At 40.8% G+C, this 25159-nt stretch overlaps 1 protein-coding gene across 2 annotated transcripts; it reads right to left on the bottom strand.

Annotated features, from left to right (window-relative positions):
* LOC137999807 (roundabout homolog 2-like) lies at positions 1-20917 on the bottom strand. 2 transcript variants are annotated; one of them, XM_068845735.1, is made up of 10 exons: positions 20679-20913; positions 18867-19105; positions 14875-15168; positions 9488-9787; positions 8200-8487; positions 6938-6988; positions 6546-6614; positions 5900-5983; positions 4478-4573; positions 1-2408 (listed from the first exon to the last, which is right to left on the bottom strand). In XM_068845735.1, the coding sequence occupies exons 2-10, from the start codon at positions 18955-18957 to the stop codon at positions 1663-1665; spliced, it is 2019 nt and encodes a 672-aa protein (XP_068701836.1). In that variant the 5' UTR covers positions 18958-19105; positions 20679-20913; the 3' UTR covers positions 1-1662. The 2 variants fall into 2 exon arrangements, with proteins under 2 accessions (XP_068701836.1, XP_068701837.1); XM_068845736.1 differs by lacking the exon at positions 4478-4573 and having other exon boundaries at positions 20679-20917.
* Between the last annotated feature and the right edge of the window lie 4242 nt (positions 20918-25159).

The following is a 25159-nucleotide window of genomic DNA, read 5'->3' as shown; positions in this document are numbered from 1 at the left end:
TACATTGAAATCAGTATGTCTTTAATGTCTGAAAATGGCCGTATTGCTTTCCTTTGAAGCGCAAATACTGTGGACCAAGGCTCCTGCCCGTAGCTATGGTAAATTCACTCGGTAACTCACTCGATCGATCAGAAATTTGCAAGCTATTATATTTGTCGCGCGTTCCCCCCTAGCGGGGGCGGGAAAAAGGGAGCAGTTGCTCCCCTCCCCTGGACAGGTTGAGCCAGACAAATTAAGTCTGTGGATGGATTTGTTTTGAGACTCAGTTATTTAGATTGAAATGACTTGCAGTTGTTTGCATTTTCACACTTATTCCAGGTCGATTTTTCGAGTCTGCACACAGGCTCGCAATGCGTCGAATGGCGCGCGGTCAATAGCCGGGGAATTGGAGTGAGCCAGGAAAAGGAGCAACTCATCCTCTACCCTCTCAAATGACGATCATCGACAATTCCTAATTTTCTCTGAATTGATCGTCAATTTACGACGCTTAGCGCTTGATAGGGATTATGGCAAATGAAAATCTATTTTAAAATCCGAACCCCAATGCCTGCACTCGCAGGACTCGAACCTGGGAATGTTCGATTAATAACCCTTTTTTTAAATATGTCAACATTTTTTCCCGTTCAGAATGCTACTGTAAACGTGTGTTATCACCCGCTAAGAAACAAGTTTAAACAGGAGAAAATGTTGGTTACCAAACCTCAAGAGAAAGCTAACCATTTTAAAATCAAGCACTAGACTTCACCACTATTCTCGGTTTTCCCATGACGTCACGGCCACCATGTTTGTGCCCCTAAGCAAAGAAAAGGCGGCCATGTTTGTGTCCCGACCCAATCCTACGGGAATTGAACTGTACTATAATGCAAACGTTTCTTTTGTTTTCGTTAAAAAAACATGGCTGTTGATCACGTGAGTGAAAATCAACAATTCAGCAATGATTTTATGAACTGATTGGTGTTGGTAAATAATCGGTACAATTGTCAGCCAGTTAAGCTTCAGTGGTTAAGTGGATAAAAACAGTTCCTTCAAAAAGTGGGTGCTCCCGTTTAAATCCTGTCCAGGAATGCAAATTTTACTTCTTTTTCTTTTTTCTGCTACCACAAGTCCTGGGAGAGATTAATCTAAACAGGCAACTTTCACGATGGCGTCATTTGACTACAGCTTACAGAATTCAGTTTTTCTTTTCTTACTTACGTTTTGGTATTCCCAACGGGGTAAAATTAACAATAGCTCTCATTAGCATGAGACAAGCAGTACCTGAAGGATTCTGGTACTTGAAGTCAAATGGAGCCATCATGCAAATGTCCTATTGACGATAACAGTCAATCCAGAGACAGTGTAATCTAAATGGAGGATTACACTTCATTTGGAGCAAACTGACAATGAAGGATAATCCTTCATTTGAGGAAGAGATCGTGTTGGCGCAGGCTATAGAAAAGTGCTGACAATAGCGTTTCGGAGCCTCCAGACCCCTCTACAAGGCTCGTGCCTTCAGCACTCGCGAAAATATCCCCCCCCCCCCCCCCCTCCAATCCTTTAAAAAAACCTAGCTACCGCTCCGAATTATACGCTGTGGTTGTTCTTTTCAAACAGGGTAAGCATTTCAAAGCTACTTTAGTTTCGTTTCTTATAAACGTCCCCTTATCTTGCCGTGGGGTTTACTCATTTTGTGAGCAGTTTGTCATATTGCCCTAATGCTTCATAGCCATCTTCTTTGCCTCTGTTGACCTCCCCAGGACTGGGCACGACTTTCGTATTTTCATATACAGGGTCGTTCTTGCCTCTTGGATAAATCGTGTCGTAAACGTGTGTCGAATCTTGCATCTTCTCATAAATGTCGCCTTGTCGATTGAATTCGGCCGGTACCGCTCCGTTGCATAGTGGTTCCTTTGTCACGACTGATGCCTCCAATGGGGCTTTGTCACTCGTCCAGCCCATTTTACCTCGTGTGATGTAACGTTCATCTTTCCGCGGGTTTTTGCATGCAGGGTCCCCAATGCTATCGTACAATCCCTCATGGCGACCTTCCGCGAGTTTGCCCTGCCCTGTACTTAAATCAACAGATAACTTGCACTTTTCTGGACAAGTAGCCCCTAGTAACGTTGAATCTTCGACCATTTGCCTTGGCAAACTTCGGTGAGGTTCAACTGGCTGATCTAACAGCGCCTGAGTCATAGGGGTGTCGTCCGAGGGCACGTAACGAACGCTGAAGGTCCCGCGTGTGACTGTATCCGGCGTATTGATGTCCCGTGGCACGATTCCACCATCTTGTAGAAACTTCCTGCGAGATCCCCTCCTATACAAAACGAACACAGCTAATACCAACACCAGCACCAAAATGACGCCTGCTACTGGTGTTCCAATGGTAACAATTTTGTGGAGGGAACCAGACTCTGATTTTTGATTAACTAAAAACGACAACAAAATCTGGATCAGTTATTGCCCCGAGCTACTCCGTTATCATTGCAACCTAAAGAAAAAAAAACTTAAATGCTTAAAGGGACTAGGTCACGCTATTTTAGGTAATTTTGTTAATTATGAGCTCTAAACGTCAAATAGACCTTTCTACCGATAAGGCGGCCATTTTGATTTCTATTGTTTCCAATAGCTATTATGGGATGCCCAGGGGGCAAATACACATTAATTTGCCCCCTGAGCATCCTATAATGTCTTTCGAAACAATAGAAATCAAAATGGCCGCCGTATCTGCAAAAATGTCTATTGGCAGGGCAAGAGTCTTTCATTTGCAACATCACGGCCACGTAACAACTGATAATGATTTTCTAGCTGTGTAAATGACATTTTGATATAGACTGATATAAATTTGAAAAAAGGCGGGCCGACGTTTTTCAAATTTACCCAAATTCATCCATGTCCCTTCTTGGCTTCCCTGTGTTATGTTAGAGTTTTTCTATAGTTTTGAACAGTTATTTTAATATTTTAGTTAATTCTATGACCATTCGATCAGTGCTGAAATTGCCTAAACTTCCGTGACCTAGCCCCTTTAACCAAATGATGGCCCAGTAGCAGTGCAACTGTTAGCCGGGGTCGAAGAACGCGTGGCGAACACGCAGAAAAGGTTGAGTCAGTGTTCAGGGCGTTTTCTTGCCCATTGTTGTTTAGGAGAGAATTGTTTATGAGCAAAAAGGAAGTGGGAAAAGACTTCATTCATTAAGAGCCCGATATTTTCTCAAGACAACGTATGCCTCAGGTTTTTCTGACTTTGGTCAGAAAGGCTTTTGCCGTCTCCTTCGAGTATCCGCGCGAGATATCACGTGCGTGCACATGTGCACTCTTTTTTTTTTCGAGTCGATAACGTCTCTATCCTCAATTGGTTCTCCTCCTTCTCTTACCAACCAATCCCCACCGTTCCAGGATGCTCAAATTAACCTCAGAGGATCCCCCAGAGGATGGAAAGCAAGATTGTGGTGTTCAGCAGGATATAATGATTTAGCAATAAGACCAAAAATCGGGTTCAATCAAGGAAAAAGATTTACCCAAATTGGCCCAGTCCCCATCATAGTCAGAAAAGTATCTATTTTTAAACCAAGATTTGCAGGAAAATATACAATAGACCAAATCGGTTAACTCCATGTTGTACCCAATCCAAATCCTTTGGGAACAAAACGTTTTGTTCCAGGTGTTTCCACATCAATTAAATGTGAATGCGTCATTATAACGCAATACAATACACTACGAATCTTAACTCCGGGGAGATTTGAATTGGGTACAACATTGAGTTAGCCACTTGGTCTAAAAATAGATACTTTTCTGACGCTGGTAGGGACAAAGCTGATACCAGGTTCTTACTCGTGGGTAATGGATTCTTGGCTCAACGAAATGTTTTGGCGTCAGGAAAGAAGTTGGAGTTCCTGAACCACCTATTTGACAAAGTCACCTGTGCAATGCATTAGGAACTCTTCGTAAAAAAAAAAATGTCAAATTAGAATAAGCTCAGCGTCTTCCAAGAAATCAGCTCAGCAAGTGCATTAGATGATCAGCTATTTATGAAAAATTGAGACCTATATACTTTGTGCAATTTTGGTTTTAAAAATGTTAATATTGCAAAGAATGCAGGGGTTCGTTAGCTTTTGGCCACTTAGTTGTTTGTCATTTTTTGATGGCAAGTATTACGCTGATTATCCAAACGTTAAATGCTTAAAATTGGAGATGTAGCTTAGTTTATCAAGCTCTTTCAACTTTAACGTAATCGATTTGTGCATAGCAAAACGCTTTCTTGTATGCCAATAAACAAGACGGAAAAGATAACGTCATAAAAGATGAAGCCGTGAGAGCTCAGCTGAGAGCTCCCAACCCGATAAAAAGTACGACATGAGACAACTTAAATGTCAAAAAGCGAGCGAACGCCCACTAGCGTCGAATATCGTTTGTCTCAACGATTATTCCTATTTCATTCGCGCCCACAGCCACGGGTTTAACGTTTTTCTCAAAAATGAATCCTTCGAAAGGAAACTACCTGCCGCAAAAGCAACAGCTGAAGTAGAGGGAGTATCCGAGGTCCCTTTCCTTTCTGGTTTTTTTGGTATGTAAGGGTTCTGGATACTGACAGCGCCTGTACAAAAGTAAATATATGAATTAGAGGACAACATGGAAGCAGGGATGGCGCAGTGGTGAGAGCACTCGCCTCCCACCAATATGGCCAGGGTTCGATTCCCAGACTCGGGTTGAGTTTGTGAGTTTTCTGCTGTGTACCCAGAGGTTTTCCTCCGAGTACTCTGGTTTTCTCCTCTCCTCAAAAACCAACATGATATGTGCCCCGAGTTAGTGCTTTAGCGCTAAATAAACTTGACACTAACAAAGAGGTCATTATCATTATTATTGTTGTTAGAGCGGTTTTCAATTGGGTGTCGAAAGTAATTAGTGAATTGCTTTGGCTTTGCATTGCTTCACTCAGTGATTGGTTTAAAGTTTTTGCGCCACTTTTTCAACCAATCAGAAGTGAAACCAAAACCAATCATGGCTCACGCGTGCACATATTGCCGCGCTTATGTCGGCTTCGTGGTTTATCGGATATTTCTTCATGTTATTACCTATTTATACAAGTCTTTAGTCTAAACGTGGCGATGCAAGAGAAAATATAGACCGAGTCATAGTTGGCCGGCCAATATCTTATTCTTTAAGCTAATCAGACCGATAAACCTCATTTTAAAGCAGTATTGTCCATTGCTCAGACGATGGTGTCCATACTGTACTGTCCACGCTAACAAGGCTAGTGGGGTAATTGATAGCAGGACAAAAGAACAATTTATTGGTCGCCATCTAGGAATGTGTGTGTCCCATCTACTGCATTGCGAACACACGGAATCGCGTAAAAGCGCCTCAAGTGCGGACTTATTGGGAAACATAATTCTTTTTCTATGCAATGCCGAAAAATCTTACCCAAATATTATTTACTTCAAGAGGTAAGCCTGGCCGTCTGCCTCTCAGTGACCCTTATTTTCTACTCTCCATGCAGGCGCTAGTTCTTCATTGAAGGACACAACAAATTGTAGTCCACAATGGCCGCCTTGAAATCACATGCTAAAGAAGGATCGAATAGCAGTTGTTCTGCTACGGTTTGAATTCAATTTAGTGTCAAAACTGAATGGACGTGTAATCTTAAACTTTTAACACAAAACGTTTCAGAATAAAACACAAACGTTCAAATTCTTGTCGCGTTAGACTCGTTCAAAAAGACAGGGGATCTTCCTCATTTCGAGCAGCACGAAAACAACTTTACCACATGCACACTTTGCCGACCTATTTCTCTGCAGCCTTAAGTCACGTGTAGAGACGTAGTGTTTTTGTCCACCAATCAGCGCAGTGGCAACAAACACAACTCTTTCCGGCGTACATAAAAACCATCGACTGAGCTCAACAGAACAACAACGAAGCTAACCTGTTAAATGAAGAGGGTCTTCGCTTGAAACAATCGTAGAAGTCTCAACTTTGTTTAATGTCCCTGTTGGGTTTGTCGTGATGTCTACAAGAAAAATTCGTACATTATACAACATGTTTGTTCTCGTCGATAAAGAGTTATTTTTTTATTGGCAGCTAAATATTGTAAACGCTTCGTTCGTACTGAAGTGAATTGACCTTCAGAAGGAGGTCATAAAGTTCGGGGGAGGGGTGGGGAACTCAAACAGTATATTCCAGAGGATGAGATAGTGATCAGTCATCCTGCCTCCAACCAAGCTGCGATAAATGACAACTAATCACCTCCTGCAGAAACCTGGGTTACCCGTTCTTTGCTCAGAATACTTAGTTACTTTTTCGTCCACCTGAAATTAGCGATAGAGGACGGGTGGAGTGGGAGGGTAGGGACGAGAATCTTTCAGTGACAAGCCGCAACGGGAAGTTGAGCTTTTCCGCCACTGCATGTCTTTTCTCATGAGATTTGTTTGGAATTTTTGGAACTAAACCACCTCTTTCCGGCCGAATCTCGGCTCTCAAACCAAAAGACAGCCCTAACCCTAACTACCCTTTCAAGTGACTGGAAATGAGATATTTTCTCTCCATAAGATCAAACCAATTTTTATCCTTACCTATCCTAGGCGCTGGAACAGACTCAGAGGTTATTTTTGAGGTTTCCATTGTTGTCCTCGCTGTCTTCACTGTCAAAAAAGAAGAAAATGAATAAAACATCCTATTTGTCATTTGTCATAATGTATTCTATAGAATATACCTCGCATCCTACGGGTTACTGACTAAAGAAAGTACCAGGTAACTAAAATGTACGAATGAAGGGATAGGTTCGAACCCATTCACGATATTAGTACAATTTTCCACGGACGCAGCCACTAAGGTACCTTCGTTGGGAACTTGACCAGTTCTTCCAGAGACAGGTCAACCGTTTGGGACGAAATCGGTCAAAGGGCGATAGCGCACGAAATAACCAGGTAGAGTTTTTCCTTGGCATTTAGCTCGCAATACGCACCTGTTGATAGCTTCTCAGTGGTTGTCTTCTGAGTTGTTGGGAGGAATCGGCCTGGGATAAAGAGAGAAAGAAGAAGTCACGTGTCTAGTTTCCGAATAGCTTAGTTTTGTTTTCAACCAAGGCGCCGCTATCTTGAATAGCTGTGACGTGTTCCGGTTGCCCAAATGTTGTTATTCAAGAGCCGTTTATGCCAGAGCAGGGCAAGATTTCTAAATCAATCGCAGAGCGAAGCAACGAATTATTTTAAAACCGTTGCAATGCACACGCTCGTAACCCGTAGCCCTCAGCTCCCTTGGAATTATCGCTTTCTTAGACCATCTACATTGTTCCTCTTGGCAGATCATTGTATCCGCCTACGTAGCCTGCGAGCAGGATCACTTGTTTGGAAATATCAAGCGAGTACTTTAGCGCACGAAAAGAATGGGGATTTTTCGGCCTCGCCCCATGCTTCTCGCGCGCTGGCGGTTCGGCCGCCGAAGCACTCGCTCGATATCCTGCTCGCAGGCTACCGTCTACGTCGCAAATGCAATTAGAAGTTTGAGCAACGGCGACAGCTATGGCAACGGGCACGACGGCTCAAAACAGTAATATCATTGGTTTACAGAGGAAGAATAATCGAGCTGCAAGCGCGGCAGACATTTTACCACAAATTCGTGCTGTGCTCTGCAAAACGACGACGGGAAATCACCACATTTCAGTTTTTGACGAGAACACGAGCATACAAATTTGAACTACTCTTCCATTCTCTGTTTTTACTCTGAAATCGCTCATACCCATTTATTTTTAGGATACTTTGATTCCCCCACATTTTGCGAAATAACAAGATGGATTAATCGTGAAAGACTTAACGATAGCGCAGTTACATTTTGAGATGACGATTTCGTTGACGTCGCAGTGGTCTCAAACTCCCAAATATGAGCTACTGACATCTGTAGTTTCTTTCGCCCCTTGGTCAAGCATTCATTATGCATTAAACCCTGACATTGGATCCTAAACTAAATCGGAAGTGAAAATTTTCTGGCTTAATGCAGCTATGCATTATACATGTATGAAGGAGAGCAAGAAGTGTGCTGTTTTCATTTTTAACTTGTCTTGACACTACTACTACGTTTATATTGCTAAGTATCTCTTCTGTATTAAAGACGATTAGTTTAAAAATCTGATGGAGAACTTCTCTCCTGGCTTGCGAAATGTTCCTTTTAGATTTCCTTCCGTGGCTCAATGGGGCTTAGGTTACAACTTAGCGTATAAATTAAATTTACCTCCAACGATAACGGGTCGTGATTTGGACTTCACTCCTAATCCAACTTTGTTATATCCTGCAACTTGGACTTTGTACCCTTTTCCGGGATCGAGATCAGTTATCTCAAGTGAATAGTTCAGTCTGGCATCGAGTCGAAGGCAGTTTGTACCATCTTGCTCGCAGTAGAACACGATGTAGCCGAGAATAACGGCATTGCGACCATTGTTTGGAATCATTCCCCATGAAACGGATATTGAAGAACGAGTGTTGGATTCGACGTTGACGTTTGTGGGCGGCTTGGATGGAACTGAAATTTAAAATACATTTGTGATTGGCCCAGTTCTCGCATTATTCTAGACTGCAAAACAGTCGCTTTCTTCCATTTTCGGAAGGCGCGAAGCGCCGTAAGCTTGACCCTCGCGTGTGAAGCGCGCAAGCCTGTTTTTTCGCGTCTCTCCCCATTCTCCCTCGCCGTTTCTACACTCGCTCCAGACCTTTCGTTTGAATATTTATCGCGTCGCTAGCGTTCGCAAAAAATACGACTGTTTTGCAGTCTAGCATTATTCTAGCTAGCTAACAAAGAAGATCCGGCTGTTTGGGATTCTTAATATAACATGTACAGTTGTTGTTGTTGTTGTTGTTGTTGTTCGATCGTTTGGTTGATTGTGTTTTATTGGCCGTGAAAAGCCCCTTTGGGGAGTGGTCAATTAAGTATGTATAGTATTGCAGTGTTTCACGCCCTGGCCTGGAAGGTTTTTCTTGTGGAGATACAATCTCGACCCCAGAGCTCTTCTCTTGACTAAGGAAGAGAAGAGCTCTGGGGAACCCTGAAACAAAATGTCTTCTCGTTGGTTTTCGTGAGGAACAATCAAAAGCGTCTCTAATTGGTGCATTCACGTTATCACGAGGAGTGGGCAGGCGCCGTAAGGTTCAAATAGCAAATATTTGGCTATAAGAACCCTACGGCGCATGTCCTCCCACATAGAGTTACCCTTGGGTCGATCCAAGGCTCTGGTGACGAGAATGGTGGAGATACAAAAAGATTTTAGGAACCCGCCTGTGACACACCTGCCGCTATTGAGTGCTTTGCGGAGCAGAGTATCCCTACGTCGCAGATTGAGGTGGAGAAAGAAGAGACCATTTCCTCAGTATCTGCTGGCTTTGGCCCTTTTGCTTCTCGTATGACCACTCTTTTTTTCGAAAAAACTATAGAGCCAGTTCGCACCCTAAATTTCGATCGGCGCTCGAATCCATTCTGACCCAGCCGTGCGTGACCAACTGTGAAAAAAATAGATCTCAGAACTCACCGGACGCGTTTGATTTAAAAGACAGTGGGGTAGACCAAGATCCCAAGACACGCTGATTGAAGGACTTGAAAGCTTTGACCTTTATTTCGTACATGGAATCACCAAGAAGGCGCAGAGAAGCACTCGCTTTTCGAAATACTAAATGTTTTGAAATGCCATTAATCTTCTTTTCGAGGACTTTGTATTCTAAACGCGAAGTATCGGGAATTCCCGACGCAGTTGTTGTCGGCTTATCCCAAGCTATTTTGACCTTTAAACCACTTATCCAGACTAGGCGTAGATTGGTGGGTTGCGCTGGAACTAAAACGGAAAAATTAACACTTGACTAAAGAATATGAAATATGTACTGAGTAACCATGAACTGTGAATTTTAGACAGATCATCGTAAATTAATAAACCAGCGAATTGTCCAGTTAAAGGCAGGCCTGAAGAAAGTCCAGGCTTAAATAGAACTCGAATCCATGACTGTGTGATTAACGAGAGAGAGAGAGAGAGAGAGAGAGAGAGAGAGAGAGAGAGAGAGAGAGAGAGAGAGAGAGAGAGAGAGAGAGAGAGAGAGAGAGAGAGAGAGAGAGAGAGAGAGAGAGCCAGAGGCACGGGCACTTTTGTAACGAAAAAAGGGAACTTTTGTAACGCGATAGGGAACTTTTGTAACTAAGGTAGGGAACTTTTGTAACCTGAGGCACTTTTGTAACCTCATTGGGGCACTTTTGTAACATCAGTGGGGCACTTTTGTAACGACAGAGGGCATCTTTTGTAACGACAGAGGGCACTTTTGTAACAAACTGGCACTTTTGTAACAGCCGTGCATTTTTGTAACAAACTGGCACTTTTGGCATTAACCTTGACTTCCATGGCCTGCTAGTGTGCATACTCTAAGAGTTAATACAGATTCAAGAGAATAATTAAGAGTACTGTCATTTTGGAAGTTCTGAGTTAATTTTGCTGAGTTGGTTTTCTTTCCTAGCATTGCGTGTAGTTTTCGCATTTGCTTGTGTACAACATCCAACTCTTTCATTCCCGGTAATTCACATGATAAAATTTAGCGAAACCATCTGTCAATCTATCCAGTTATTTATTTGATTATTTATCTCTATAATTATGAAGGAGCAGTTTCAAGCACTTCATTTAGAAGCTGTAGCACACAATTCAGATATTTATGCATTTTTTAGATATAGCTTTTCCTGCTTCGCTATTTAACAACAAAAAAAAGACTGACCTGATGGAATTTAGTTAACCAGGGCCTGGTTGTTCAAAATCCGTTTAACGCTAATCCCAGGTTAAAAATTAACCAAGGAGTTTATTTCTCAATTCCCAAATGTTGTTCAACGCTGATATTTGGCGAAATTTTACATTAGAGAAAGTCAATCTTGAAGCAAAAGAAACTTTCAACCAAAAGTTGAAAAAAATGAAACCAAATTTTATGGTAATCCTGAATTACGTTAATCGGCTTTTGAACAACTGGGCCCTGGTTAGCAAGACTGGAACAGTCATACATATTTCTTTACAGATATTAAATGAAGTGTTGACAGGAACCCACTGGGAACTCGGAAAAAATCCGAGCCCCAGATAGGATTTGAACCCACGACCCTCGGTGATCTGGTCGGATGCTCTAACCACTGAGCTACTGGAGACACCATGGTGAGCAAGGGTGAAATGTGGGTCATTGACTCGAGCTGCATCACACAGCTACAGAGTCAAATAACGACTGACAGCATAGCTCATAACTGCATCGCACAGTTGAAGCATATCTTGAAGCATATCTAAGATGCTGCCAACCAACCACCCAAGTGAGCGAATGTGAGAATGATATAGACGTATCAAATGAATTTTTGTTGATAGAAGCCATTGGGAACTCGGAAAAATGCGAGCCCCAGATGGGATTCGAGAACCCACGACCCTCCGTGATCTAGTCGGATGCTCTAACCACTGAGCTACTGGAGACTCTGTGGTGAGCAAGGGTGAAATGTGGGTCTTTAACTCGAGCTGCATCACGCAGCTACAGAGTCAAATAACGACTGACAGCGTAGCTCATAACTGCATCATAACTGCATTTCCCCACTGCTCACCATAGAGTCTCCAGTAGCTCAGTGGTTAGAGCATCCGACTAGATCACGGAGGATCGCCCATAATCTTTGCAATGTTCATAACTCACTGATATAACTTCTAAAGCAAGCAGGTTGGCTATCTGAGCATATGGAATATATGCATTTAACTGATGAAATCTTCCATCTTTGCAGCAATAAATTCAACTGAGCTTTAACAACTCAAATTGTAGGCAACGCATACCATGAAAATGGTAGCAATAAACGCAACAAAGCTCATTCATGATTATTGCCCATAGATGGCAGCAATAAACGCAACATAGCTTGGTCATAACTATGCCGATAATCTTCACAGCGTTTACAACTCACTGAAAAAAAAAATCAAATGCGAGCACATTGGCTTAGCCGAACTTATGAAATATACGCGAGTGATGAAATCTACCATCTTTGCACCAATAAATTCAATTGAGCTTTAACAATTGAAATTGTAGGCAAAGCCTTAGGCTACCAGAAAATGATAGCAATAAACACGACATAGCTTATTCGCATTATCCCCATAGCAAGCAGCAATAAACGCAATATACTGTAGCTTAATTATGATTACGCCCATAATCGTTGCAATGTTTAAAACTCACTGAAAATAATTCGAATGCAATCACATTGGCTATCCCAGCTTATCGAATATACGTAACTGATGAAACATCTACCATCCTTGTAGCAATAAATCAATTGAGCTTTAACAATTGCAAACTTTGCATCACTGACGCAAAAAAGAGCACGTTCTGCAGCTGAGGCTTTCTCGATGAGTTTCGAAGACTGCAACGTTTTGCTAAAACAACAATCTCGCAAGCACTTGAATTCAAGTGTCGTAATCATGGTAAATAGTGGGATTTTTTAGGTCAACATCAAAAGCAGTTGTTGCTCCTTTGCATTTGCAAAAGTCTAAAGAGCGCTTATTTATTTTTTGTTGGCCAAAAAGAACGAATTGCTATTGAAAAACATAAGTGACCCTTGGTTTTTGATGACTAAAGTCGATCGAGTTAATATTTCTCCATTGCACAGTTTAAATGCACAAGCATTGTCTGTTGAAAATACTCAACAGTTTTGAAAGCCACTCTATCACTAATGATATCATAGTTAACATTAACTTAACCCATCAAAGAATAAACTTTTTACGAACACTTGCAAAAGAGGATATTTAAAACAAATCGAGGCATTCCAGTCTGTGGAAGTTGTAATCACGGTAACTCCTGAATTCACCCAAAACTAGGCCCATTCACGTTGAGCTTGACACTCCTGACCAGGGAGTCAGGTAAGTTGGTGTCACAACGAGAGGCGCATCGTGTCAGGGTCATCCTTTAACAAGCGGAACTTTTTCGTGATCATGCTTTGTGATGATATTTCTCAAAAATAATTCAATAAATGAAGGAACTGCTGTTTTTGTTACTTATTGATTGAAACAGATTTTCTTCATGCACGATCATATTTCCTACAAGCCAATCAAAACGCGCGTCTGACAACGCATAATCAAATTCGTGCGACGTCACAGCCCTTGTCACAGCCGTATTTACACACTCTCATATAAACACAGCTATTCACCAATATGAGTGCGCATATTATCCTAATTATCTTTTAATTTTTTACAATCTTGGCTAACTTGGTTCATGGCTTTGCCGCCAACAGACTGTGCAAAGAAAAAAAAACTTCTTGTAGCCATTCTGGGGTTCAAGAGGAAAAATGGGGGAGTTAGGATTTAATTAATAGCACCTTAACCACTGCGTGACTAGAAATTCGCCGGTAAACACCTAAATGAAATATAATTCTGAAAAATCTTCTTGAAAGAACAATTTAAATATAATGGAAAGTGCATCCATAGAAAAATGATTTCACGAGATGTACACTTAGGCAATTACTAGCAGTCCAGCAGATGGACTTACAGATATGGCGCATCATATTTCGTGTTACTTATCGCAGTGTCTTGTGAATGCTATCTTTGTCTATGAAATGAATGAATTGTATTAGTCATACCCCTTTTGCTTTTATATATTCATGACCAAATTCTCAGTTTGTTTTGGAGCCTCTGGGTGCTTGTTTGACAAAGGGTGTGGTGAAGCTATAAAGGCTATGAATATTAATTTAAAACACCCCTCTGACCTCTCGTTTACGGCTTTTAGAACAGCACACTAGCAACATTCTGGCATGTAAACCTATCCCCAATACATTTTTCATGGTCATTTACCGCTGCAATGAGTCGAACATTCAACTGTGAATGAAGATATCCATATCCCCGATAACGCAAAACCGCGTAAAGTGGTTTTTAAACCCTAGTTCCTTTCCAAATTATAGAAAAGAGTTGAATTTTCTCTCACTTATTTCTACTGTACTATTGTTTATATTGATTGCACTTTTGTTTCTTATCTCTTAAGAAATCACATCGAAAGCACTTGTTGGAACCTCTAGCAAATAGGGACCTTTTGTAACGTTGCCAGTTTCGAGACATTGGCAACTAAAAAAATCCAGCAAAAAATAAGAAAGCATCCAATTCACTAAATTCTTCCTTTATTAGATTACCAAAAGACTTCTTTAACATCCCTCAAAATTTGGTTGATGTTGAATGTTTTAAAAGGGCTCAATCGCTTTTTGAAACCAGCGAAGCAAAAAACGGGCTTTTTCTGAATCGTGATTCTTTTCATGGACATGAAAAATCAAACGTATACACGGTAAAATTTTCCGAGGCGCAATACTTCCAATTTAAATTACTGTGGTAATTGAGGGAATCGTGTGGCGTATATATGGTAAGGCAAAAGCCACAATTTGGTAAGGACATGGATTTAAAAGCTTTTTAAACGGTGCTTACCACGGACAAGGGAACTTTTGTAACCTCCTTGGCATGAAAAAGGGTCACAGTCCCTTTGATTTTAAAGTGATTCGTTGAGCGTCGGTCTGGAAGAGGATCACTGTTTAAGGTATCTACTGAAAAGTTGTTGTGCCTTACCATCTAAAACTGGGCGAATTATAGCGAAAGGAGAAAAAAGTTACAAAAGTGCCCCACGATGCCTATGGAGAGAGAGAGAGAGACAGACAGAGAGAGAGAGAGAGCGCCTGCTTTCGGGATTAAAGGAGAGCAATACATGTAATTGCAGGTTCATGAAAGCCGATCAAACATTATCTTCCTCTAATTCAAATTGCTTCTCTTTGTGAAACGTAACAGAAATGACATCAAATCGAAATAATGCACTTGAAAACTTCTTAAAAACGTAACTCTTGCAATAACAAAATACCGTCACAAATTGTAAAGAAAAAGCAATAAAACAACGGAAGCCAGGAAGATCTACAACTCACCAAAATGACTGGTGTTAACTCGAAGACTCTCCCATTGACTTTGTTTGCCATGATCATCATTTCGCATCGCTTTTACGTGTATGATATACAGTGTGTTATCACGTAGCTCCAGATGCGCTCTTTCTGCCTGTTGCAGGGGCAGCGCCAAAGAATCTCCGTCGCTACTTACGCTCGAGACCCTTACCAGATACAAGAGCATGGTACTGGGTGGCATATTTAATGGTCTTTTCCATGTTAGGGTGATTTTGAGGTTGTAGACACTTGTGACTCTAAGGTCTGTTGGCTTGTCTGGGGCTGCAAAGCAAACGCACTTTCAATTACTCACATGTACTGATGTGGGATATTAACTTGATTCAACGCCGAACGTTTGTTAAACAAAAAAAAAAGGCAACGAACTTTACGAAGTGTCTAGTGTTCTAGCGCTGGAGCACTAATTGGGGACACTGCAAACCGAAATCAACAAATTAACGCAAATCCGATCAGATGTTGGTTTTTAAGAAGAGAGGAAAACCGGTATACCCGGAGAAAAACCTCTCGGTGCAGAGTAGAGATCTAGAACCAATAAACTCAACCCAGATATGACGCCGAGTCTGGGAATCGAACGGGGCCACACTTGTGGAAGGCGAGTGCTCTCACCACTGGGCTACCACCGAACCCACTTTTCGCACTGCAGCTTGTTTTATACCAAGAGCCGCCAGGATTTGAAACAGTCGACCACCTTAGTGTGATAGCAACGAGCAAGAGTATGAGGTAAGACAGCGAATCCGGCCTCATTCCGATGAAAATGATTTGAATTCTGTTATCATAGTTCCGTGTCATACTGAGTGGTTATTTCAAAATGACATCTTATTAGTCAGTTGGTGTGAAAGTGGAGCGCGCGGTCTTAATTACAAAGGACTAAGATACAAGAACAAAAAAACAAAAAGAACAGTTTAATCTAACACGAAGACGACCAAATAAATTCTAGTGTCACAATTTGTTGTCATAAAATGTAAAAAACTTTTTTTCAAAAAATAGATAACAATGATGCAATGTACAATTGCTAGTGGACGAACAAAAGGAGCCAATGAGAGATCTTTTGTTTTCGTCCACCAACATGGCGCCGATGACGCCACGTGACGTAACGGCCGCCATGTTGGTGTTCCTGAACAATAGAACGGCGGCCATGTTGATGTCCCCAAAAATTGAGCTCTATTATCATTTGTTTCGGTGGAAAAACAAGGTTACTGATCACGTGAGCGAAAAAACCTCAATAGCTGTGAAAGAAAGATTGTTGCTGTTCTCTTGTTGTTGTTGTTGTTGTTGTTAGGACTCTCCGAATAATGACAGGAACCTTATCAAACAACTGGCTAATAACAGAAAGAGCTGTTGGGCCGAGAGCTAACGAGATTTGATCCTCAATTTCAGCACGGATTTCGTTAAGTGGATTAAGTCTGGATTCAAAGCCTGTCATCAACATGAGAAGCTTTACAACGACCACAGCAACGCCATCAGAAGCGTCACTTAAAGGTATCGGTAAATGTAAACACTTAAAGACCCGTGCAGTTTCAACATTTGATCAACATTCGTTGGGCAAATGTTGGACGCAAAAACATAGTTGTGCGGAGGCCATTCAAACGGTTCCAACATTGCACCAACAAAAGAACCAACACTTTCACGACATTTGATTGCGAGGAAATAAGAACTAGAAACCAGTTTCTCTCTTCCAGATAAACTTTTGCGGCCTGACGTGCGCATGCGCGTGTTCTACAATTGTTGAACAGAGTGTTCAAAAGGCTTCAACATTTTCGAGAGCAAAGGAAAAGTTGAATCGATGTTGAATGAAAGTTTAATTAAACCGATTTAAGCTTTCAACAAGCTTTCAACATTTTTTACGCTTTCAACAATGATGGATGACCTGTTGAAACGCACCGAACATTTGGTTCAACGAAGTGTTGAATGTATGTTGAAGCAAATGTTGAGCCAGGCTCTATGGTAACTAGTTCGCGATTATTCGTTTGCGTTGTAAAATGTTGGCAAAGTAAGCTACTTTTGGATTGGTCTGAATGCCGTTGAACTAGATAGAACGAATGATTGTTTGACTGCTGTTTGTCCAAGTTTCCGTCAAAAGTTCAAAACTTTGTCTTTTAAAGTTGCGGTTTTTGCAGTGGGGAAGAGGATTATAATAAAATGCGGGCCACACGTGCAGCACGATTCTTTGTGGTTAATGGCGTTGCCGAAGGCCACGTGAACGTCATTTTGGCATATAAGTTCGCGTTCTTGTAATCATTTCGCATTTATTCTAGGTGGCTCGGGGAGAATGTTGCGCAGCAACTATCCAGGAATTACGTGACTGATATGAACGGGTTAGGAAGTACGAGAAAGAATTGTAAATTATTCAGCGGTTGCTCATCCCTTCCACAGATCCTCAAATTTTGTCATTTTACATTGTTGTTAAGAAGACAATGTCAAGAAAGTTTTACCCAAATCAAGAGAAATATTTCTCATTTCCTCTCGTTTTCTGCCGTTGTATTCCTTGTCAACGTGGTCGGTGTTATTATAAACAACTATTTTACAAAAGCTCCTGTTTGCATGGCATTGAAATCCTGTTTGAGTTTTCTTCTTTCCTCGTTATCTTTTTTTAATGACAGGAATCAGTGGGGTTAATACCCTTCCGCCCTTCCGTCTTGTACTCGAAAACGGCAAATCTTTTTAAAAGCTTTTTTTCTAGGATGGGAAACAATTTAAAAACGAGCCTTCTTCGTCGATCGATATTAGTAATTGCATGGCAGAAAATCAAATTTAAATTACAAGCAGTTATTCCCACTTATGATTAAAAAATCGAAGCTTACAGGTTGTACAGAATACTCCATGCATTAATTGTAGCCGAAGGACTATAGCCGAATCCCGAAGACTGCGGGCTGAACCTTCATATGTATACAACTATGTGTGTGTGTGTATATATGTACAAAAAGGTTTCTGGGTATGAACTGTCATTGTAAATATGTTCAAGCCAATACAACGTACTCCTCTGTTGTAGGTTTCGCAATTAAAAGAACTTACAAATCTGATGAACCGGTAATCACATGAAATCGATTAGACGATTTATCTAGTTATTAAAGGGTAATTAGCAACTTCATTATTACTTTTACCAAGGAATACGAAGCGCAATATTTGTTTTTTGATGATAACCTTTCGATGTTCATGGGGAGTTGCCTTTAAAGTATTACGTTTCATTCCTTCCGGCCGGCGAAGTTCCGGTTTGACCGAAAAAAAGATTTTTTTCAAGTTTCTCAAAGTCAACTGGGATTTTTAAGAATATTTTGGTGAATTGCAAAACTTTTGGGAACTTAGCAGCGATAATCAATCGCGGGCTTCTTAAAATTGGTGGCATTCCCAACATATGTAGTTTGCAAACACCGATTACACACTCGTGGCCAAGGGAGGTGATGACTTATTGAACAAGATAAACGTGCGTTTGTTAGTGATCCCACCATTGTTTGGGCAAAAAAATATTCAGATGCGTGAACCCAAATGATAATGCAAATCAAAAAGTCAAAACGTTACTTGTTGAAAAATCTTCACTCAACTCGTTTTTCTAGAGCTTTCCAGCGGTATGAAAACTAAAACTTAAATATTGGCCCAGCATGTTGAAGCAATCCGTTATATTGTTTTCATACCGTCTTCTCGCAAGCTGTGTTCGTTTTTCTATGGTTTTCGTTTATAGGTTTCTCATGAACTGTCCAAGAAGAAGCTTTTGCTAAGGGGCACTCTGCGCTACCAGTCTCTAAAACGGAGAGGAGTGACTGCACAGCTGACAAAGGAAGTCGTAACGATAAACGTACGAGACTCACAGAAAGAAAATTCAATCATTTGGTTTTTTACTATTACACAACGATGCATCTCTTGGGGTAAACCATTAAACTTGATAAATAAGCTTTGACACACCTACAATAACTTAAGTAGACGAGTAAAGCAAATCTAAACCGTAAAGGTTGCGCCGAAACACTTACTGATAGAAGATGGGCCCGATCCGCTCACGCGCATCAAAAGCACCCAGAAGGTCAGACAAAAAGTGGTGAACAGTCTAGAAAACCAAGCCATTCTGAAGATTCTCTTTCTTCTCTTCAAAGCGAAGACGACAACTGCTGTCTTTTGCCTTCAGTTCTTCGAAAATTTCACTTTTGACGCAATATCCGTTTGCTCTGACACTGCTAATTCAGACCCTTCCTTCTCCGATCACATCGCCGTCCTGAAATAATATGGGCAGCAACAACTAACCAAAAAGCTCTAGTAATTTGAGTAGATACCTATCAGATTTGTGGGGAAAGACATTGTTTCGGTTTTGGGTAACATGCCAGATATGAATTCCGCGATGTCATCGCTGAAGAGAGATTTGTTTTCTTTCCAATAACAAGTCGGGATGGGATAAACTAAAATTGAAAACTGACCCGAGATAACAGCAGATAACAGTTAAATCAGCTTTACATAAGGATGACAGGGTTTAATTATATTTATCGAAAACTCTGTCAAATAATCTGAGTGAGCGTCTCGTCCCGAGGGATTGGGCGGGGTTGTTACACTTATACTCCAAAGGGCCTCTTCACATGACCCCGGTTGACCCTAGCCTTGTTTGGGGGGGGGGGGGGGGGGTGGAGGGGGCTGCTGAGTCTAAAAACGGCTGCCAAGGAGGCCAGGTTGACCAGGGCTGGCTCGATAACCGGGATGAAATCGGTTTCGGTTCACATGGCGACTTCAGCCCGGTATGAAAAGTGGTCACGCGACGATGGGAGTTAATATAAGTAAAAATTTTGTAATGAATTATATCTATAGAGAAATTATGAAAATTTGCAATGAAGCATCTAAGAACATTTCGCAGTTAATTAATCGCGAAGGTACTGATTCCCTCATATATTCAGACGAACATTTCGCAGTTAATTAATCGCGAAGTCACTGTTGTCCCTATATATTGAGACGAACATTTCGCAGTTAATTAATCGCGAAATCATTGACTCCGTAATATATGAAGATGTACATTTCGTATTTAATTAATTGCGAAGTCACTGATTCGTTTATGTAAGTAAACGAACATTTCGCAGTTAACTAACTGCAAAGTCCTTCGCTTCTGTAATATGTATAGAGAGACATTTTTGCTAAATTTCATTTGTCCCTATAGAGTGACATAAATGCAAACTTTGCAATTGTAAAATCTCTCCGCGACGATTCAGGTAGGAGCGGTAACCGGTTGGGGTTAAGGTTAGGTTGGGGCGACAAGGCGATGAGGCAACACAACCTACATTCGCGAGCAGTCCCTTCATAAATCAGTCGAGCAACCCGTTTTTCTGAGGCGGTCGTGTTTTGTCACGCAAACACAGTCTAAAGGAACTACCACACCCTTGCCTTATTAGAACGGTTGAAATAATCACGAAGTGATAACAATAACGCGAATATATATATTGAGATATCGTTCTCGTTCCCGTCGCCGTCGTCATTGCATAATTACGGAGCTTAAGCAAAGACAACGGCGACGGCAACGAGAAAGTCATTCGCGAGATATCGGGTCTCACCGGGTTGTTCGCGAATATGCACTTCCACGTGCAATCTATTTGCATCTTCCTCACATTTAATGAATGATAAGTAGATCAAACAAATCACCATCATAAGATAAAGGATCTGCAAAGCCAAGTTCCCCAAACTATCATCGAAAATATAAATCCCTTTAAACTGAAGCTATTTCGATCGCACACGCATGATAATAATTATGCAAGAAACGTTTGTATAAGTATTTTAAATAAACTTTGAAACTTTGAAACTTTGAAACGTACCTTGATGTTCACAAACAAGCCTGAAAAGGAAAGATTTCTTTGTTTATCAGAAATACATGGAGAATGGATTACGGAAAACCCGCTCTTCAGCAATCTGCTGAAGGGATGTTGCATACAAGCAGGCGTGTGAAGTTCTTAAAATGCCAAACAGCTTGAAGTCATTCGTGCGTGATGATGCTGAACAAGTCAGAAATGGAGACAGAAGACAACTTCCGCCGGAAATTCGAGAATAAATATTTGCGCTCTCATTCAGACGGGAACGCATAATGTGATGTTTTCCCTGTAAAATAAATTATTTTAAAGCTCTTTTTTGTGGTTCACTTGTGAAAATTCGGCTGATCATTATTCGCTATGTCACGCATAGGCAGCCCAAGCTCGAGTTACGCGCGAGACGGGCTGTGAAAAGCGTCACGTCAGCAACAACACTGTTCAAGGCAATTTCAGGAGCCCAGGCTGGAGCCTACAACTCTACTGTGTTCTTGCAACGGCGTTTTCACAAGTAAGGTTAATTTTTAGATTGAATTTCCCGCTAATTAGACTCCCACAGGAACTCGATGACCAATTACAAGAAATTAAGCTGACGTCATAAGGTCACCGAACCGGAACTGCCTTTGTTTTTTGACCTAATTCGCGGGAAGGGCTAGTCTAAAAATAAACCTACTTGTGAAAACGCCGTTTCATAGACGCTGTCAACCTCGTTCCCAGGGTCTCTCTTCTCTGCCTCCATTGTCGTCTCAACGACAATGGAGGCAGAGAAGGGAGACACTGGGAACGAGGTTGAGACGCTGTATGTGGAAGTTGCACGCTCCAGATGGGCTCCTGGCAATTTTTGCTTTTGTCGTGAAAGCAACTCAAAAAACAAAAACAAATTGCTTCGATCAGTGTTGTCGTTGACGTGACACGTTATGCGAGCTTAGGCCGCCTATGTGTCACGCAGCTTTCTATCTGACGGTTGCATGACACTTTGCAATGCTCATAAATAGTTTACACCTCCTGGCCCTAACCGGGAAAAGGACCTTGGTCCAGATTCCCAGCGGAAGGTCGCCATATTTATTTTCATGAATCATGATGAGGGATCGCTTCCAGTGATTTCCTAATGGCTTCTTCTCCTTATTACACTGTCAAATCAAGATAACAGTATGGGGTCAGTTGTGTCTAATATGTATGGGGGAGTTCAGTACATGTTGAGCTGTGGGGGAGAAAAAACAGCTCTTGATAATAGCGGCCCGATGAGAACTGCTACGCCATTTGTTCGGACCCGATCAAGGTGACATTAGAATTTTATTTGGTCATCTTCATGTTGGTTTCTGGTTTTCTTTCTTGTATCTTAGTCATAGATGTAGTACTAATCCAATCGTAAGACAAGGGGATTTTTCAAGTGCCTTCTCACCTGGGATTGCATGAAGCAAATTTGCTGTTGTCCTTTTTGCAAATAAGCTTATGCAGCTTATGCTTAAGCTTTGTTTTTTAATGCAAAATTAAGCGAAAATGTTTTGAGGCTGTATCGTGATTTCGTTCAACTCTTGCACGTGATAAAATTGCCATGCATAGGACACAGTAATTGTGATCGCACGATCAAGTGAATATAATAGGATTAACTATCGTAGATCAATATGGCACGGTCAGTGAACCATTTGTCACTTGCACAGCCACTCACGTAAAACAGTTGTTATCTGCTTTAAAATTAAGCAAACTTAAATTAATTAATTAAAGTACATCCATGAACTTATAGCTTTGTTTATAGGACCTAAAATTTAATTTTAAGTGAAGTAAAACGCTTAATACCCTGCGAGCAGAGTCTCTTTTGATCTTCCTAGATAAGTCAGGAAGAGGAAAGAAGACTCTACCAGCCGCCTTGTCATTCCGTATTGAGCATGCGTTAAAAATTCAAATCTATTCGGTGGCAGTCACGTGTGACCAGTAACAACAGAACCAAAACAAACAGTCGGGATATTTTTGAACAATTCTGGCAAACACATGACGACCGTGGAATCATTTCCTTGGAATCTCAAGGCAGTTCATACTTTTAAATTGCCATAATTTTCATTTTTTTACAGAATAGTTTCTGTTACCAACATAGGAAATACTCATGGGAATTTAGACTGTTAAAAATTGCTATGGGTTTGTAACCTGGCAATTGATCATACACAAAAATTAAAAAAAACAGGTTTGACTAGTGGAAACTGGACCAACTTATCCATTTCTTTGGATGAGTGGCAAATCAAAGAAAGTTAAGGCAGACAGACGGCAGAGTCTTCTTTTCCCTTTGCAACTTATCTAGGAAGATCGAATGACACTCTGCTTGCAGGGAAATTGCTTAATGGAGGAGAAACAAAATGATTGCAGCCTGCATCTTTATCCTTTGTTGCCCCTTTAAAGAGATTCTTTTTACTAGCAACAAAGTTGCACCTGTGGACACTTCAAAAAAAACACTAAAGAACTCGTCAACTCCAACTAAAGGAGATGTGATTGTCACTAGATCCTATCGTTGCTTTCTTCTGATGTGAAAAGCTACCCTTGTACCTCTGGCTCAGTTTAAGACAAGATTTCCCTGTTACTCAAGCTATTTTCATCGATATTTTATTTCCTATGTTTTCTTCCCAGAGGATTAATCTATTGACAAATAATAGTTAATTTGGTGGTTGTGAATTTTTTTTTAGTTCTATGTACTTTGATGAAGATGGTGATTTGGCGCATGAATTTTATGAAGAAGTAAGACCTGCTAAGAAAGGAAAAAAATCTTACATGAAAAAAATTACCAGACGCCTTCTTCCCCAAGGATTAGTGGAACTACCACATCCAAGACTGCATGTTGATTTTCCTGTGGTTATGTGCGAAGCATATTGAGAATTATTACTGGTAGAACCAAGACCCAATCACAACTTTCGCATGAAAGTTAAATTATGGACTAATTCGGGCAATGTTTGCTATAGTGCCATCATTGAGTGAAATTACATGGATGACAAAACTTGCACATAACAAGCGAAGATGTCAGATGACGCAGATGATATCCTGGTTGCAAGCCTTTGCCCTAGAGATGGCTCCAAGAAATGTGGCTGACTGGATCACACCTTAACCGACATGAAAGAAGTGCTTAATATGTCACTGTTGAGATGGCTGTTATCATAGACGTTTGATGCAGGCTTATCTTGTCATTTCAGCTGGCAGTACTTTATGTCGTTTGAAATCATTGTTTTCACTTTTTACCGGTAATTGTATGTGGTATTAAATTAAATCTTGCATATAAGTTCATGAGGGCCGATGTATTTTTGTGGGTAATACCCTGTTTTATACAGCATGGAGCTAACAGTGTTGTATTCTCTGCGCCTTGTCTCCACAAGGCTTATGATGTATGAGGCCACTTAAACAGAAGCAGGCACCTTTCTGGGTGCTGAAACATGTAGTATACTTTGTCATATACATCATTAATGATATTGTAAATTTCACTGGTATACAGACTGTGGGACAATAAACATCACTTGTACAAATCAGACTATGTGCTTAGTTTTCTTTATACTACCACAGTATACTATCCAAAAAACTGTATTTTTTACATTCAAATATTTTCAAATTTGGCTGAAACACCCTTGCTCTTAGCCAATCAAACTGCAGAAATTTCTCAGGTAGCAGTATAATAAAGAAACTATGTGTGGTTTGAACATAATGAGTTAACCTTGACGGAATTTGATATTCCATGTGAGTGTTCCCCTTCAAGGGACTGTTGTTTGATTGATTCTATTCTGAAGATGACTTCTGCTGACGTTGTCAAAACATCAGTCACAAACAATGGTCCTTAACCCATTCACTCCTCAGTTATCCTAGGATGTTCCCAGTTGACCAGTAAAATAGTCTGGCGTTAGTCAGAGTAAAATCTGTGAAGCCTCACTGCCACAAGTCAATGAGTTAATGGAGGGGACATAGTTCTTGACTGATTAAAGTGGTACTATGATCAAAAAATCACTTCCTTTTTTTGAAAGTGTGTTTGCTTAACACCCACCTGGCAAAGTTGGGAGCTTTGATTTTTATCCAAATTATAGGCTGTTTACTTTGGGTGTAAGTTTTGGATTTCACAATCTGCCATTAATCAGATTCAAAACTGACCGACTGGATCTCAAAGGGTTGGATCTAGGGAAAAGTGACATCATTCACTCCATGGCTTAAAATTTTGGCGTGTAAATGCAGTTTATCATGTATGCAAAACTCCAGTTTAAAAATCTGAAAGCCTGAATCTAAGTTGACATCATTCTCTCCTTGATCCATCTCTTTCAAGATTTTAAAGTTAGTAATGGCGGACAATTAAAATAGGAAAATTCCAGCAGAATAAACAGGTGCCTTTTTGAAAATAAGGCTTAAAACTTGGGTCACCTAGTGTTTTGTTAACATAGTTTTGGGAATCCAAAGAAAAAAACGTTTGAATTTTTTTATCATAGTGCTGCTTTAATCTCTGGACTTCTTTCACCATGAAGATCGAATTTCAATGT

This window comes from Montipora foliosa, chromosome 4, assembly GCF_036669935.1.
Source record: "Montipora foliosa isolate CH-2021 chromosome 4, ASM3666993v2, whole genome shotgun sequence".
NCBI lineage: Eukaryota > Metazoa > Cnidaria > Anthozoa > Scleractinia > Acroporidae > Montipora > Montipora foliosa.
The sequence above is the reverse complement of the archived record's forward strand: the minus strand, read 5'-3'. Positions and strand labels throughout refer to the sequence as shown.